At 38.7% G+C, this 18747-nt stretch overlaps 1 protein-coding gene across 1 annotated transcript in view; it reads right to left on the bottom strand.

Annotated features, from left to right (window-relative positions):
- Positions 1 to 15147, bottom strand: part of PLA2R1 (phospholipase A2 receptor 1) — a 77029-nt gene extending 61882 nt beyond the window's left edge. The window contains exons 1-6 of the mRNA XM_087709905.1: positions 15020 to 15147; positions 10647 to 11027; positions 8779 to 8952; positions 7580 to 7753; positions 6266 to 6379; positions 3554 to 3697 (exon numbers count right to left, since the gene is read on the bottom strand). Of these exons, the coding sequence (XP_087566031.1) occupies positions 3554 to 3697; positions 6266 to 6379; positions 7580 to 7753; positions 8779 to 8952; positions 10647 to 11027; positions 15020 to 15110 (1078 nt within the window). The 5' untranslated portion in view covers positions 15111 to 15147. The remainder of the gene's footprint in view (positions 1 to 3553; positions 3698 to 6265; positions 6380 to 7579; positions 7754 to 8778; positions 8953 to 10646; positions 11028 to 15019) is intronic.
- Between the last annotated feature and the right edge of the window lie 3600 nt (positions 15148 to 18747).

The raw sequence follows: 18747 nt of genomic DNA, 5'->3' as shown, positions 1-18747 counted from the left end.
TTTCTTGGTTTAAATTTTATTTTTTGAATGGTTGCCATTAACATCTATAGAGCCAGGAATACAGAATAGCCAGTCAAAAAGGATTTTTTTGAGGTAAATAAAAACAACAATAATATTTATCTAGTTGAGAGGCGGGGCCTGACGTTGCTATGACACGACATGCAATCTTGAGGCTATAGGATTGCTGTCGATATCTCTGTTGCTGGACGATCCTTTTGGATTTAAACCGTTCTGAAGGAATGGTCCTGCTGATCTCAGGGGCATCACAAAGCCTCTGATTGATCCAGGAAAAAGCTCTTTTTGCTGGCTACAACAGAAGCAGCCAAAATGGCTGCAGAAGGTTGGGACAGACCCCTGAAACGGAAGCAGAATAGGAGAGACAGTGTGTCAAAATGGTGAGAAAAATCCTTATTATTAGAGAAGAGAAAACCCAAAAGTCTTAGAGTTAAAATAAAATTGAAGACAGAAGGAAGCAAGCTGCGAATTAACGCTGGTTTAAAACAATCGTGTTATCTTTTTCACTTTAACTTTGTTTGTTTTCTATGGATGGACTTTTTACAAATGCCTTTTACTTTTAAACTGGACTGGCCTTTTTTTTCCCCTTCTTCCTCTATACTTTTTCCATTTTTTGTATTTGTGGATTAAAAGTTTCTTCCCTCGCAAGCCTCGGCAGGATCATAATCTTTAAACTTTTTTTTCTTCTCTTCCGGAGTTCGGAGCTTAAAAAGAGAGGCAAAAACAGAGGGAAAGGATGTAACACTGCCATCTAGAGGCTAGAGGCTTGGCAACATCTGATAATACAAAACTATTGGCTTTGTTTACTGAAAGGGTCAGTGGAAAATGTCTTGTTTATACAGGTGTTTCTTTGAAGGAAAGAGAAAGATTTGACCTGAAAAACTTTACTGAATTTGTTTGAAACCTAGTAAAAGCCTTGGATGTTTTTGTGGCAGTGTTTATAACCTGGAAAAACGGCTCAATATGAAGAAGAAAAGGGACTAACATTGCAAAGAATTATGCTAGAAATTCAAAAAGTCTTAATAATCACAGAGAGAACTGAAAAGAGACTTGAAATTATAGATCAAAATACAGAAAGTACGGAGGGAAGAGTTGAGAATACTTATAAAACAACGATGAAATTTGAGGACAGAGTTAAAAAAACCAGAGAGACATATGAAAGTGATAAGAAAATTGTTGACACTGACAGCAAATCGAGAATAGAGGGAAATGATAAGTGTGAATTATGAAAAGGAGAGATCGATGAACTGGAACTCTATCAGATGTCAAAATATAGATGAAGAAAGGGGAGAAAATTTGGCAGAAACAATGAGAGTAATTTTGGCAGAAGCACCAGCGATAACAAAAGTCAAGCTGATGAAAGGAACAGATAGAGGGTTTCAAATCTTTATAAGATATGCAATGAATAACAAATTGTCAAGAGAAGTCCACATAATACTTATCAAGAAAACACTTAGAATACAGATTCTACAAATGGCAAGAGATATTGGATTGCACTATTTCTGGAAGGATACAGGATGATGAAATGAAATGTCACAATAAAATTTAGTTAAATGTAGTTAAATTTTGAGTACTATGTATAAGACAAAGAAATAATAGCTATAGTCAAATAAATGATCAATAATAATAATAAAACATTTACATATACTAGATTGATAATATGAAATTTTATACAAACTGTAAGTGAGGATGATGGAGATGATGTTGAAAAACCTTTTTATAAAAGATAAATAATTCTATATAGAATAGAATATAAAGATGTAATATCATTGGATGATTTCAGGATGATGTAATCAAAAGCCATAATATAAATTTACTTCAAATTTAATATATTTAACAATTATAACAATTTGTATACATGTATATTAGATTGATGATACTAATAATGGAAAAACCATGGACTTGAAAATTATTAGAGAATGTTATCAATGCTAAAATAATAGCATAGAATAGGATATAAAAATTATTTGGTTGGATATATTGAAGATGATATAATAAATCATTATAATATAAATGGATACATATTTAGAATGCCTTGTTTAAAATGCAGAAATAATAGTGATAATCAAAAAAATGAAGTATAATAATAATGTATACAAAGATATTTGATTGACAAAAAGTGATTTTTGATAAAGCTCAAATGATGACTATGGAAAGGACGCAGAAAGACCTTGTAACCAATCGACATACTGTATGCAGTTGAAGAGGTTTTTATGTTACATGTTTTGTGTGTTTGTTTGAAAATAAAAAAAATATTAAAAAATAATATTTATCTAGTTATTATTTTTGCAGCTGTTTGGTGATGCAATATCATTTAGTTCCCCGAAAATAAGATAATAAAATTGCTGAGATTAAACTTCACAAGGTTTGATAGTTTTACATGAAATCTTATCAGAGTTTTCAGTCCCCCACTCTAGATACTGGTTTAGGAAATTGTACCTTGGTACCCCCCCAATTTTTTTTTACCTTCAACTTTTTTATTAGTTTATTGAAGTATAAAATACAAGGAAAAAAACATGGAAAAGTAAGAAGAGAGGATGTAAAAAAGAGTTGGTATAGTGTAATGGAAGGGAAAACAAAGGCAACAACTTCCGACTCTCTTTAGCACAGTGAAAGGTAACAACATTACAACAACTTTTTGCTTTTACACAACAATATGTACAAGCCATTTCTATAACAATAAACCTGTCTAATTTACAAAAACAGAATCAAAGTTTCTTTTTTTTCTCACCGCAAACACAAAATCCAGAAGCAATTTCAAACTAGTGACAAAATTAAATATAATTTCTTATTTGGCTCCCCCCTCTGGATACTAATTTAGGAAATTGTACATTGGAACCCCAATTTTTAAAAAAAATAAAAGATGGACAGGCCAACATTATGTCTTTTTTCCTCCATGGGCTATACTTAATATTAAGCAATTCCTAAATTACAATCAACTAATTTTAAAAATGAGGGAATTCATTTACTTGGAAATTTCAATATATTTCCATGAGATTATTATTTCATTTCTCAATATACAAATATATACACGTATAAATCAATTGCAACATTCACTCTGAACCTTTGGCATGCAGAATGAGTACCTCTTTGTTGAGCCAAACATACAAAAATGCTGACTACTCTTTATGGATTTCCATTAAGAAGCTCAGACTGCTGGTATATTTCCTTTACGTGGAATCCATAAGTAACTCTGTATATTTCACTGGAGTTTAAGTAATATAAACATGAGTTATTTATTTCTGAAATCTACCAGACTAGATGGAAAGAAAATCTTTTGGCAACATTCATTTCTGATTGTAAAAAGTATGTTTTATGCCTCCAAAATGGCACAAGAGAATCCTTAGATGTTCCACCAGCATCAATGTTTATTTCATTAATTTAAAAATATACTTCTATTATTTCTTTGCACCCCAGGCATAAATATCAGATATCAAACTGTCTAAATCCCATCATGTACTAATGCATAATAGAATTTCATTTTATTACAAATAGAATTAGAGAATAAAATCACAATAGATTGATAGTGGTAACCTACCAACTGCTTCATGGTTAGTAGCATTTAAGTATTTTTTGCATATGTATGGTAGTCCAGATTCACATGGGTAACTTGGCCAATCATTTTGTATTTTTAAGTTAAAAGCTTTACAGCGAGGTGCTCCTAGAGATCTGTCAATGGGATCTGCAAACAGAGTTTTATAATAATTTATATCTTTACAAAATACTCAGAGAAAATACCATAGTGACAGGAAAAAGTCTATTACTTTTAGCCCCCATTGATAGGGGACTGTCAAGTAGTAACATGTTTTTCTGTGCATAGAACACACAGTCATGACACCATCCCTCAGGTGTTCTTACAATATACATTCAGATTTCTTGGGTGATGACACATGGAAGGGTGATTCAAGAGTTCTGGTATTACTAGTCATTGCCAAACCATGTTGTCTAGAACTATATATATATATATATATATATATATATATATATATATATATATATATATATATATATATATATATATATATATATATATATATATATATATATATATATATATATATATATATATATATATATATATGTGTGTGTGCCTGTAGCTAGAGCAACTTACTAGTCATTGCCAAACCATGTTGTCTAGAACTATATATATATATATATATATATATATATATATATATATATATATATATATATATATATATATATATATATATATATATATATGTGTGTGCCTGTAGCTAGAGCAACTTCCAAATCAACTATGGGTTCAACTTTTGATAATAGATTGATATCAAAACAGAATTATTGACAACTACTAAAGTAGTCAATTCTTAGCTTATTCTATGAAGGTTGAACGGAATGGGACCAGTCATCAAGGCCAACTTGCCATGGCCAACTCACTGTGGGTCAACTCACCATAACCAACTTGTCACAGAACAATTCAATTCAATTATTTAAAATAATTTTAAAAAATATTTTAATTTTTGTCATTTACATTTAATTTTGCCTGTCCTTCGATATAACCACAACTCTTGTCCCTCAGTGAGTTGGTGTGGCGAGTTGGCCACAGCAAGTTGCCTGCGGTGAGTTGGCCACAGCAAGTTTTTGTAGGCTTTAATTTTAAAGGTCAAATGCACAATGCCTATGGCAGTGATGGCGAACCTTTTTGGCATTGAGTGCCCAAACTGGAACATGCTAGAGCGCCAGAAATCTGAAGACCAGCTAGCTGGCATGCCAGCCAGCTGGTCTTTGGATTTCCAGCACATGCCAGTGCATGCATGCCTGTTTTTTTACTGTTTTTCGGGCCGGTTTCAGGCCAGTTTTTTGGGGGATTTTTCAGGCATTTCTCAGGCCATTTTTCAGCCCAAAAAACGCTCGAAAGACAGTCTGAAAAGGGCCCAGAAAGAGGCCTGAAAAGCGCCAAAAATGGCATGTGTTTTGGTCATTTGTCGGGCCATTTTCAGGCCATTTTCCGGTGCCCGGAAAGACCAGCTGGTGACGGCACACGTGCCCACAGAGAGGGCTCTGTGTGCCACCTCTGGCAAGCGTGCCATAGGTTCGCTATCATGGGCCTATGGTATGGACATGTTGGTCTAGAAAATCTATGAACCTAACTTTTGCATTTTTTTTCTTCCATTCAGTCATGTCTGATTATTTTAGACTGCCTAGACTAGTCTTCCCATTTTTCTAGGTAAAACTTTTCAGAAGTGGTTTGCCATTGTCTCCTTCCTAGGGCCCAGAGTGTGTGACTGGCCCAAAGTTACCCAGCTGGTTTTGAGCCTAAGGAGGGACTAGAACTGAGTCTCCTCAGATAACAAACTGCATATCTCTCTTGCATATTAGCCTGCCTTTTAAAATCACATTCAGGGAATAATCTGTTTGCCACGCATAGAGAAAGTGACAAAAGTTTCAAATTAGTATGAATTCAATAAAATCTACCATCCTGCCCTCTCATAGCTCATGTTTATTTTGTGGACTGTAATTCAAAGACTGTATGTGGCCTTAATTATTCAATAATACTGAATAATTCATAATACACCATTTTGTTGAACACATATAGCACATCCAATTTTTCAAGAACAGTAAAAACGTTCCTCTTTAGCATGTTAAGATATGCAAATATTCTACTTTCTAACCCTGCTATTTTATATGTTCTAAGAAAGAAGTATTCATATTTAAGACTATGCAGTGCTCTAGTTATGTCTGTAGCATTCCTTTCATTGGCATTTTGTACTCAAAACTGTGGCAGGGAGGCAAGTGGCAAGATATTATGAGATAGGTCTTTGAAAAGAGAAAGAAAAAAAATTATTAGACACCTTGTCTAAAGTAACAATATCAACCCGTTAGGTGGAATTTGTGAGACATTTGCCTCTCTTCAGAAAGCAGCCATTTCCCCCTATAATAGACAGAACTAATTGGCTGATTCACTCAGTCTATAGCAGGGATATACAACCCACAGGCTTTAGACTGGCACCAGTCTATGGCCTGCCAGGAAGCAAGCAGCACAAGTAAGTGAAGCCCCATCTGTGCACACACAGGATCCAGGCACTTGCAAAGCCATATTCCCCTCCAGTCCACGGAAAAACTGCCCTACACGGAAGTGGTCCCTGGCACCTACAATGTTGGGGTCCCCTGATCTATAGGACTGATCTTATAGTTTTGCTAATCCCTCTCTGAATAGTACATTGCCAGCTGATTACTAAGTTGCAATAGGTATACATAACAGTACTGTAATAAATCTAAGTGGTACCCATTTGCCAGTTCACTAAAGCCAGAGGTGCACCATCTGACCAATGCCAGCCAGCAGTTTCATCCAGTTGATTTAAGCCTGTCCATACCATAGTTTCTTTTGTGTTCAGTTGATCTGTAAAATATATTAAACACTCATAAACAGATTGTCATTCAGCTACCATCACAGTTTACTCTCAATAATGCAAGTTGTGAATGTTTAAACCAATGGAATGCAAGGATCTCCCTTGCCAAGTGAGATTTCTGCAGCAGATGTAGAAGTCAGCAATCTATAATTACTGTTTTCATAAAACATCTGGATTGCTTCTTCCTTTCTCCTACTCTCTTTACCATGTCAACTGTGCAATAAAGAAATAGAAATGAGCCAGAGCAGGGAACTGCAGATGATTTCAAAAGAATTGTTTATTTCATGGACTTCAAGAGTTGAAAAGCAGTCATTTAAGCAGAGCTGCTCCAGCCAAAAAAGGATAAGCCCTTTTCTCCATTTTAGCATGCAGAACTAATGTATCCCAGACAGCTGTACTCAATATTTTTCTTCTAAATCAGTGTTCTTCACTTTTTCAAACTTGGCTACTTTAAGATGTGTGGACTTCAATTTCACACAATTCCAAAATTAAATTCTCAGACTACTCCAGACACCATGCTGTTTGGGGAATTTGGTGAACTGAAGTCCATATATGTTCAGGTATACAAGTATGAAAAACACTCTTCTAATTTTTCCCCAGAATGTAATCCACGTGTCCATAATCCAGAATGTAATCCAGAAAAAAAGACTCATAGAAGGCCAAAAGATTTAGAGGTGACCAAGTAAAGCGAAATGGGTAACTTCCCATTAAAAATCTACTGTTTTCAGCTCCAAATAAGCTGCTGTTGAGGAAACTGTCTGGAAAATGGAAAAAAAAGGATGGGAAATCAGTTGAGAAAATTAAGAAAATGCAATATGTCCTTTTGGATCAACTAGCAATTAAGACTACAGCCCCAATGGATCACAGAAGCTTGTTAGACAAATACGGTACATGTGTCCCCTTCAACCAAAAAATTTCCATAACCACACCAACGGATTGCAGGAAAAAAGAATTTGCAAATCTAAAAGTCTCCGTTGCTCATTCATGCAGTGTTAAAATTTGGGTTTTTTTTAACCTGATGCCAGAGGTTAAAAAACTCTCTTGAGAGGACGCATTTCGAAGTTCCCAATTACTTTGCAAGCTGACTGTTTGGTAAACACTAATTTAGTGTTATTCACGAACTCAACCAATGAGATTACCTAAAACAGGAATCAGAATATTCCAGACTTCACTTAGACTTTTAAACTTACCAATTAGACCACCAATATACTTCTGTTCTCTCATATCTGTGATACTTAACAGATCTGCTCCTTGTCCCTGACAAGAGACACGTGCCTCATTCCAGGAGAGAACAGAAAGAAGATTGATCTGGTAACAAATATGAGTATCTGCATTTATCTTCCAAAAAATATCACAGCCAGACCCTGGGTAGAAAAGACAGCATGATATTACAAAGTCATTAAGAAATATAACACTCCTAATGTAACGATCTAAATTAATTAACACCTAGTGGAAAAGTGGAAATGCTATAATGATATTACTATGAAGATACTTTCCATATTATTTTTTTTAATATAACTTTTTTTGTCTTATCACTGTATAAAATGCAAAGAAAAGTATAAATAGGAAAGTAAGTAAAGGAAAAGAGGGAGAAAGAAAATATGAGGAACAAGAGCAGAAAGAAATGGCATTGACTCCTGACTCTTTAATACAGTACAAGAAAACAACATTACAACCTCAATTTTTTTCTTTTACACATTGGTATATAAGTAGCCATTTCTATAACAATAAATCTATCTGATCAGAAAAATAAAAATCAGTTTCATTTTTTTTCATCACAAGCACAAAATTCAGAAGTGATATCCAAATAAAAAAAAAATTCTGAATAGAACAATCAATTTAGCCATTATTACTTTATCTTCCTTGCTGTTAAAATATGTATTTCTATTTCCACTTAATTTTTACAAATGACCACCATTTATATTAACAAAATTCACTTTATTTCTTTAAGATCCTGTAACCTTAAAGAGAAAATATTTTTTTCATCCATTTTAAGGCACTAAGCTTTTCTAAAATTAAAACATTCTAATACATCTTTTTAAAAATTGCTCTTAGCGTACATCCTTCCCTGGGCATGTAGTCAGTTGGCCATCTTTTCATCAGAAGTTAACATCTGAGCATATTTTCCACAGTCTGATGTCAAAAATAAGTTGGGAAATAGGATGTACTCTGAAATTCAAAATTATCCTCCTACCTCAAATAATTTTTAATAATAATACCAGTGAATAATACAATTTAACAATTCAGCAAACAGTATTTTGAACTGGTAATTAGGAAATATACATCTCCACCATGCAACTACCATTCCAGTTATTAGTCTAATGTCCTCAGGCCAATGCATATATCATCGCTATAAACAAATAAAGAAGTGTATGAATTACTACATTACCAGAATTTAGACACAATCCCCATTTTTCATCTTGTTCATAGTGGCTTGTTGTGGCACACCAAGGATATCCATCTTCTCTGAAATCTCTGATACATTCATAATGCCATTTATTATTGTATTTAAATGGAAAAACACAAGGCAAACCAAGAGAATTTCCCAACAGGGTATACATTTCTGAATGGAAGAAAATACTGCTGATACATCATTTGGAAAGAAAATTGAAAAGGTATAAAAACCTTTAATGGATATTCTCCCCCCCCAAAAAAAAAACCCCTGCTATCATAATAGTTTTGTGATTTGCCACAATAAATGTACTTTCACAGAAAGGAAGGACTCTGCTCTATTAATTTTTAATAAGGCTTACATTATGATAGCAACAACATGATTTGCACTTGGTAATTTTTATAATAGCATTTGCCCTCCGTCAGTTAATAAAACTGTCCAAAGGAGAAGCCATACAAGCCTGCTGCAGTAGCAACATCTTAAAGTCTAACAACTTCATTGCAATATAAGCCTATTGCTATGTAATTAATATATTTGCTATTTGTATTTTTGCAAGTTCAGGACGTGTGATATTCATGGATTTATAAGTACAGTACAAATTGCGTTTACTGAATTCTCAAGTCAAGCACTTCAATTAGAATATTTCTCAAGTAAAACAAACTGAGCAAGAATGGTTCATTACTATATTTTCAAGCCAGACATAAAGTTTAAAAGTCATTCCCATGTTATTGTTTTCATACTATGGAATTTTTTTACATGTAAGCCTTAAGAAGGACATGCAAGATGTGTCTTCTTGTATCATTACGCTGAACCCTAGGATGGCTATGGATTTTGTAATTCACCGGGTTTCTTGATAACTTAACTAAGATGAAAGATAAAGCTGATCCATAAAGATATGTAGAATTGACCTAAAAAGCCCCACATTGCACTGACAGGACTCTTTCCTTCTGCCATATACCTCAACACTGTATAATCGCAGAAAATCCAAGCAGCTAGGTAATGTTATTGTGGGCTAACTATTGGCCCTTCCATATTACTAATCATGGAAGTTATAAATCTAACCAATTCACATATTAACTCTACAACCCATTATAGATCCCTATGTGAATTGAGCCTCCTCAAGCTTCACAACTTGCCTCCTGCTTTGCTCCTCTCATGTAACCAAAAGGTTTTCCAGGGCGCTGCTCAGGAGAGTCCAAGCAAGGGACATACCCAGATTTTCAATTCAGCTAGCCCAGTTCTAGATGCGCTTTAAGTTTCTCTTTATTTAGTTTAGTAACCAAGAAGAGTAAACCAGAATTCACGTCTGCTTTATCCCGTGGCTTATTTCTGACCCGTTGAGCAACTAAATAGGCTTTATTTTATTCCATGAATGTTGATTCACATGGAAGAAATTTCACAAAATATTTACTGATCTGCCAGGCCTTGGAAATATGGACGATCATGTAAAAGCAGCAGTGAAATTCAATTTTTTTACTACCGGTTCTGTGGGTGTGGCTTGGTGGGCGTGGCAGGGGAATGATACTGCAAAATCTCCATTCCCACCCCACTCTGGGACCAGTCAGAGGTGGCATTTGCCAGTTCTCCGAACTACTCAAAATTTCCGCTACCAGTTCTCCAGAATCTGTCAGAACCTGTTAGATTTCACCCCTGTGTAAAAGGGAAGAAATATGCCAGCATAGTGCATAACATTTCAGATTTTTACACATTCAAATTCTATGCAGTATAGATTGCTGATACACCCAGCTGATAGCAAACAGAAGTAATTATCTTAATCATATTGCAAGATGCTATTCTTATAACCCTCATATTTCAGAACCACCTGTATTATTAAGGGAAGCACGAGTAGGGGGGAAAAATTGTACCTTCAAATGCATGTTCACAAACGTCATCATGTGACATGAACTGTTTCCATCCATAGTTTGAATTTTTTTTAACTACAATAATTTTCCTATTTTCAACTGCTAATCTGTACTGTGATGCCCCAGTAAGTGCCTTTCCATGACATTGCCACCACAGGAAATACTGGGGGGAGTCACATTGTGTCATTATTAGTGATGGCTCTGGGTTACTGAAGTTGAGTCCAAGGCACATACTTGTGCCTATGTGGAAAAGCTGCTGTTTAGAACCCCATTTCCACAACATGTACTTAGAAACTTGATTGCAGTTTTCAAGAACGAGCTCGGAGGTTTCAGCTGTAATACATGTATTGAAATTCTCACTTTGAATAATAAATATTCCTTTTCCTAGAAGATAGAAAGGTTTGTGTCATGTCATGCATACAGTAGGGAAGAGGTATTATCTAGCTGGTTTGGACCGTTTTGCGAAGAATAGCTCTTAAAGTTTTGCCAGCATTGTAGCTGACCAAAATGTTACTTTTCCCCCCTGCTGTCCCAGTAAGGTGAGTTATCGAACCCAGTGATCCCCAACCTTTGAAGCTTGGCAGCGCAGCGCGCGGTGGGGGGGGGGAACCGGCCTGCGCAAGTCAAGTTGAACATGCATGTACCAATCAGCTGCTTGAGCAAGTTGAGCCAGTCATACAGCCCAGTTCCGAACAGGCCACAGCCTGTTCAGGGGTTGAGACCCCAGATATAATCACAACAGGAAGGAAAGCTCAGAGGGCATCTGATAAGGGATTGGGGGTACATGGCAAAGCAAAGCTGGAATCTTGACAGGATGCACTCTGGACTCTCCAGAGAACCAGCTGCTCCAGGCATAACTGGAAAAATATTAAGCCTGACCTTAGTTCTAATTTTATTGAAAACTTTAGAACTCAAGCATACAATTAACTTCTATTAGTTCTTTCTTTAATAGAATTTTATATACAGATAGTCCCCAAATTGCAGCCATTCTTTGACCATTCAAAGTTAGAACCACACTGAAAAAGAACTGAAGTATTACTGTTTTTCACATCCATGAAACAAGGATAATCAAGTTGATAGGCTTGGGACAGCTTTGGAATTTTGAGAATATTACAATGCTATAGCTATTCAGAAAGCACTAATTTATTTGTAGAAAAACTGAAGAAATTTCTTCTTCTTCTAACCCTCAAATTAGAACCTGCTACCACCCAGTTAAGCCATTCTTTTCCTGGAAATTTTAACAAACTAGAAGTAGTTTTTGACTTACAACAGTTCATTTATTTGAAGTTACGACACTGAAAAAACAATGACTTCACACTCACGCATTTCTACAGTCACATGATCAAAATTTAGATGCTTGGCTACTGGCATATATTTGTGACAGTTGCAGTGTCCTGACCCTTTTGCTACCTTCTGACAAGCAAAGTCAATGGGAAAGCCAGATTCACTTAACAACTGAGTTACTAACTTAACAATTGCAGTGATTCACCTAACAACTGTGGCAAGAAAGGTTGTAAAATGGGGCAAAATTCATTGAACAACTGTCTGGCTTGGCTCAATTGTACTTGAGGACTCCCTGTACTGGGTTTTAGTCTCTCACTATTTTATTTTTTAAGTCTGTGGAAATCTCACAGGCACTCTTGTAAATAGAGAAGCTAATACCTTGCTTTGCAGTTTAATTGCAGTTTCCAATTAAAAATAACAATAGTATCTTAAAGACAATTAAGATCAGGCTGGTGACAAGGGACATGTCCACAGGGATACTGTCTACCCCTAAATAAGCAACATTTACCACATATACAGTATGTTCTAAAATCATTATTTCATTCAAAACCATAATCAAAAGGGGTTTTGTGCAGCATGGCATTTTCACAGCCATCCATACTTAGCTTTCAGCTGGACAAAGTTATACTCAGTCTTACTTTAGATTTAAGTTTCTTCAGGTATCAAAAATTTCAGGTATGAAGGGAAGACATACATGCTCCACCTTAGAATAGAATAACAAGTTGGAAGGGACCTTGGAGGTCTTCTAGTCCAACCCCCTGCTTAGGCAGGAAACCTACACCACTTCAGACAAATGGTTATCCAATATCGTCTTAAAAACTTCCAGTGTTGGAGCATTCACAACTTCTGGAGGCAAGTTGTTCCACTGATTAATTGTTCTAACCGGCAGGAAATTTCTCCTTAGTTCTAAGTTGCTTCTGTCCTTGATTAGTTTCCACCCATTGCTTCTTGTTCTACCCTCAGGTGCTTTGGAGAATAGTTTGACTCCCTCTTCTTTGTGACAACCCCTGAGATATTGGAACAGTGCTATCATGTCTCCCCTAGTCCTTTTCATTAAACTAGACATACCCAGTTCCTGCACCCGTTCTTCATATGTTTTAGCCTCCAGTCCCCTAATCATTGTTGCTCCTCTCTGCATTCTTTCTAGAGTCTCCACATCTTTTATATATTGTGGCAACCAAAACTGGATGCAGTATTCCAAGTGTGGCCTTATAAAGTGGTGTTAACACTTCACATGATCTTGATTCTATCCTTCTATTTATGCAGCCTAGAACTATATTGGCTTTTTGGCAGCTGCTGCACACCTTCCCCCCTCTATTTCCAAAGCACTCACATTGTCAGGGAAGTACTGAAAATAATCTCAAAATCATTTCAGCAAAATGTGTAAATTACACCTAATCAGAAACCCAACATAGGGTAATCAACTCTCCCTGTCTGAAGATTGGCAGCCTGCAGCTTCCCTTCTCTAGAAGGAGAAAAAGTATGCCTGCCTCCCCTCCATATTGGAATTTTGTATTACCTAGAAAAGAATTGGGAATCAGCTGGCTGGACTTCATCTAGTTTAATAATCCCCAGATATTGTTTCACCTAAAAAGAAAAACACTTTCTCGGAGGAAAAAACTCCCCAACTTCATCTTTTGATACTATAGAAATTGAACAATTCCATACATGCCTGCAGCATTACATGGTTTGCTTTTTCTATTTTAGCAGACATAAATGAACGGGTGCAAGGGTCATTCCCTGGAGGAGGGAAACAAATCTCATGCAGGCAGTCAGAAATTCAGAAGTTACGGCATTTGGGGCTTTCTACCTCAACACTGGAAGTAGCATGTCTCATGCTTAGAACAGATCCAGAGACAGCTGCAAAAGATTTTTAAAATGTTTATACAAGTGATGTGTTCTGAGTGATGTGTTCTGGAACAATGATACGTTATCAGTAGTAATACAGTTAAGTGCACAGTAAACACAAAAGAGAGTTTGAGACACACTGTAGCTTAAAGCAAACAAAATAATATCCCCTCACATGAGAATTTGCCTGGGAAATGTTAGGATGCACAGCCACATATAAGCAGATAACTGCACATGCTGGCTGCATGCATAAAGCAGAGTTAACATTGGGAATTGGAAACTCACTTTGTGGGACTGAAGCACAAACTTGAAGAGCTGCTCCTGTGCAACACATCAAGGGCTGAAAAAAGTACAGGTAATCCTCAAGTTACAACCCCAATTGAGCCCCAAATCTATGTTGCTAAGTGAGAAATTTGTTAAATGAGTTTTCCCCATTTGATGAATTTTCTTGCGGCATTTCTTTAGTGAATCTCTGCAGATGTTAAATTAGTAAGGTTGTTATGTGACTCTGGTTTCCCCACTGACTTGGCTTGTCAGAAAGTCGCAAAAGGGGAATCACATGACCCCAGGACACTGCAACCCTCATAAATGTGAATCAGTTGTCAAGCATCCAAATACAAATCACATGACCATGGGGAATGCTGCAATGGTCACAAGTGTGAAAAATGGCCATAAGTCACTTTTTTCAGTGCCCTTGTAATTTTGAATGCTCACTAAGCAAACTGTTGTAAGTCAAGGACTAACTGTCCAGTAAACTAAAGCCAAATTAGCCAAATTTAGCCCTTCGGTCATGCACTCTGATGGTTAAATGGATTTTAGGTGGTCGAGTCTAGCATAGAGCTAGAACTGACTGATAAGGTCTCTGACCTACGTTTCAACTGGCAGCAGTAGGAAATAAATTCCTCTGGACTTAAATGGGTTTTATTCCCTAACAAATGACCTTTAGGATTTGGCTCCAACTTTTTTCCCCCTTTCCTGGAGTGAGACTCAAGATAAAGCATTACTCCCCATAGGGAAATTCTAATGCGCTGCACATAATAAGTTAATAGCAGGAAGGGAATGAATGAGAGAATGAGTGAGAGAGAGAGAGAGAGAAATAAAGAGAGTGAGAGTGAGTGAAAGAGAGTGAGAGAGAGAGAAAGAAATAAAGAAAGAGAGTGAGAGAAAGAGAGTGAGAGAGCCAGCAGCGAAATCTCCCTTAAGGCGGCCGTCCGACCAATGGCTCAGCCGCCCGTCCAACTTACTCAAGAAGTAGGGCAGTTGCTCCTGCGTCAATGCTGCAAGTTCCCTTTCGGCCAAGCATGAGCAAGCGAGGAGGAACATCACCCCGAGCATTTTCCACCGGGACTTAAAAGGCTCTCGGCCAGCCAGCCTTCGCGGCGAGTTGGCGGGGGAATTAACAGCGGCAACCTTGGGGCGAGGAGGAGAGACCCAGAGAGAGAGAAAAACAAAGGGGGCGGCGGAGTGAAAGCTCCTCTTTGCTCTGGGGCCGAGCTGGGAAGGAGACAGACCTTCCCCCATCGCTGCCCGAGGAAGGAGAGAGGCGTTTCCCAATCCCCTCCCCCGTCCCGGTGAAGGGTTGGGGAGAAAACGCAGGACATCTTCGCTCTCCTAAGGGGGAGGAAGAGGGCAGTCGAGCTTGTGTACCCAAGCTTACAAGTAGGCTTCCCACGGACGCTCCAATCTAGCTAGGTTAACTCTGAACAAACTTCGGAGGGGAAACAAAAAAAAAAAAGACCCCTCTTGGGGATCGTGGATCCCTCTTAGTTTTCAGGATCGAGGCGGTAGAGCGCAGGAGCCGAAAGAGATGGGGCCTTTTAGTCTAGAGCCCTGCAGCCATCCTGTTCGTCATTATCACAGAGCTCGGCAGTTCTAGGACAGATCTCAGGCGGTTGCATAGGGCATGTTGTTTTTCATTTCACTTTAGGAGGGGTATTCTCATGTTGTTGCAAGCCCACCTAATATTGCGGTTCTAGAAGTTAACACTGGCCACATTCATGTTTGAAAAGGTCCTGTAAATACAATACATGTCTACAGCATTAGAGATCTTTACCAATAGGTTGGAATGCTGAAAGTGTGATTGAGGCCTAAATATCTGGTTTATACTGCTGGAAGAAATGTCCTTCTGGGTTCAGTTCCAAGTGGGGGGAAAAGACTGGAAACATGGAGGCTGCTTGGAAAGATGGTTTAATGGAGGACAGGGTCACATGGCTTGAACTCCTGAACAGAAAAGGGGGATCACATCAGCGGTGGGTTCCGGATCCTGTTGCAACCGATATGGTGTCCACCATGTGAACATGCACAGTGCACACATGCGTACTTAACGCCCATGATGCTGCAGCTGCTTGGCGGAGTGTTGCGCAGGCGCCATGCGCTCCGTGCACGCAAGCCCCGGAAACGTCAAATAAAGTAAGGAGCACGGGTGGGCCTTCCAGAGCACCGTACCCGAATGGTACCTGGTGCTCCCAGCAGGCACTGGTAACCCACCACTGGATCACATGCTTCAAGATGTTGGGTGAAGAAGAAAAAAAGAGGCAGAGATACTGAAAGTCCCTGGTTTTATGCTCTCTCTGAGCTTTGAACTTGAGCTTGGATTCTGATTGGTTGTTAGACTCCATGGAGCCATGCAGAGGCAACTCTGTAGGCTGTGTTTTGAGTCCAAGTTTGGTTGAGCATTGCTTCATCCCAGGTGCCCTCTGGTGAGATGGGTAAAGGGCTACAGGCTAAGCTAAGCTCCTGTCCTCGCACAGTTCCTGCTAACCTATTCAATTCAAAAGCATACAAATGTGAGTAAATAAATAGCTGCCACTTCATTGGAAAGATAACAGTGCTCCTTGACATCATGCTGGCCACATGACCATGGAAATGGCTTTGGACAGCACTAGCTTAATGGCCTTGAAATGGAGATGAGCACTGCCTCCTATAGTTGGCAACAACTAGTGGAGTAAAATTTAAGTGTGATGAAAGATTGAGATGAGAGGAGTAAAAGGTTTTGAATATGAGAGTTGATCCTAACTTAGTGATGCTTAACCTGTTTGATGCCGAGTGGCCAAAGCGCATGTGCGCAAATGCACACACGTGTGCCACAATCCCCCAAATGCAATAGGATTGCCCGTGTGCATGTGCCCCGTGCATGTGTGCACGTTCCCTGCGCATTCCCCCCATCCTGAGCATGCGTCCTGCCTTCCCGGCCCCCATTTTGGCTTCCAGGTTGGTTCAGGCTTTTCAGGCCCAAAACGGGGTGCAGGAGGGCCTCACAGTCTCCACAGTTTCTCTCCCCCCCCCCTGGCATGCCCTAGCTTCCAACTGCATTCCTGCTTCCCATACCCTCCCCGATCTTTGCAGTTTCTCCCCCCAACACACCCTAGCTTTCTCCTCCATTACTGCACAGAGAGGCACCTGTGTAGGGTGGAACCAGCGGAGATCGGGGAAGGCATGGGTTGCAGTAATGCAGGAGAAAACTAGGTCGCGCTGGTGGGGGGGAGAGAAAGCTAGGGCACAGGGGGAGGGAACTGGAAATCAGGGAAGGCCCTGCGCATGCGCGGCAGTGACCTGAAGGCCAGCTGCCCAGCAGGAGGCGCGTGCACATGCGCAGTGGAGCTGGCATTGGGCGATGGCTGGCATTCTTGCAGAGAGGGGTCTGCGTGCCACCTGTGGCACACAAGCCACAGGTTCGCCATCACAGTCCTAACGTATATAAAATAGCCCTTGGGAAAAGTAATCTTGGATCTGATGTGATTTCCCTAAACCTTCAAAGTGCTGGAAGACCAATTTCTAATCCAGGAGAAAATGATGAACGCCTTAAAGTAGGATAAAATTATGAGATTGGGGTCATTGCCTAATTTATTATTTAAACTGGCCATGAAGCAGAAAGATTATTATGGGCAGCCTCTTTTTCTGCTGAGCTACTCCAATGTTTCATTTTTAAAATTCTACTTCATGAAATAATTTAAAATGTAGGGTTTTATTCAACTTGCTTCTCTAGGTTATTAAACAATTATATCTTGGAGAAGAATGACTATGATTATCTTTTCTATACTAGTATAAAATGTTGAAATTATGATTTTCCTGTGTTTTCATTTTTCTTTTGTAAATGTGTGTACAGCATATCTCCTTTCTTGCTAATGTCTTCTTGTGATGCAGAGCTTGTTCCTTCTCTGTCTTTGACAGGGACTATATTCCCACTCCATCATACTTCTAAAACATACTATGATGATGTCTGTTTATATTTCACAATGAGATTTGAATGCAAGCTGAAATTGATTTGGTTCCGTTGAAGGTATCTATGGTATGTAATTTTTAGCAGATCTTGCCTAAAATCCACCTGTCTGTAAATCTTCATTTGCTCCTTTTCCAGAAGAAAGTTCGTATTTCAGAAAATTTGCTTTCTATATTTTGTTAATTTGGCAAAGATGGATAGATAGCTACAGAATAACTATGACTTCATCTGAACTATGAATTACATTGCCAAAATGTTTCACAAAAATTTGAATACATTACTTAATACTGTGTTTCCCCTAAAATAAGACAGGGTCTTATTTTCTTTTGACCCCCCCAAATGTTGCTTGGGCCGTATTATCGGGGGGGGGGAGGCTTATTGGTTTGGGGTTGCCGGGTGGCTGCTCTCTTGTGAGCGGGCACCCAAAGAGCTGGGCACAGCCTCAGGGGCAAATGGCTATGTTGCGCTGTCACAGCAGCACAACAAAGCCACCATGAGGTGACCACGCTCATGAGCAACCACTTGGCAACCCCCCTTTCTAGCCGGGCAGAGCGCCATTCACCAGCCCAGTAATATCCCAAAGGCGCTAAGCCGCGTGGCGCTCTGCCTGGCTGGAAAGGGAGGTTATGCAAGCACTTGTTCTGTCTCCAGCTCGCGTGCCTCCCAGCCTCACTATGCCCAGCTCTCCCTGCAGGGCTGGGCCAGGCTGTGGCGGCGGCCCGACTGCACCCACCAACTTAGTGGTATTCCAAA

Source organism: Thamnophis sirtalis, unplaced genomic scaffold, assembly GCF_051295495.1.
Source record: "Thamnophis sirtalis isolate CommonGarterSnake01/CBP01778 unplaced genomic scaffold, rThaSir2_p1.2 scaffold_1, whole genome shotgun sequence".
In the NCBI taxonomy this organism is placed as follows: Eukaryota; Metazoa; Chordata; class Lepidosauria; order Squamata; family Natricidae; genus Thamnophis; species Thamnophis sirtalis.
This window is presented reverse-complemented; position numbering and strand designations above follow the sequence as displayed.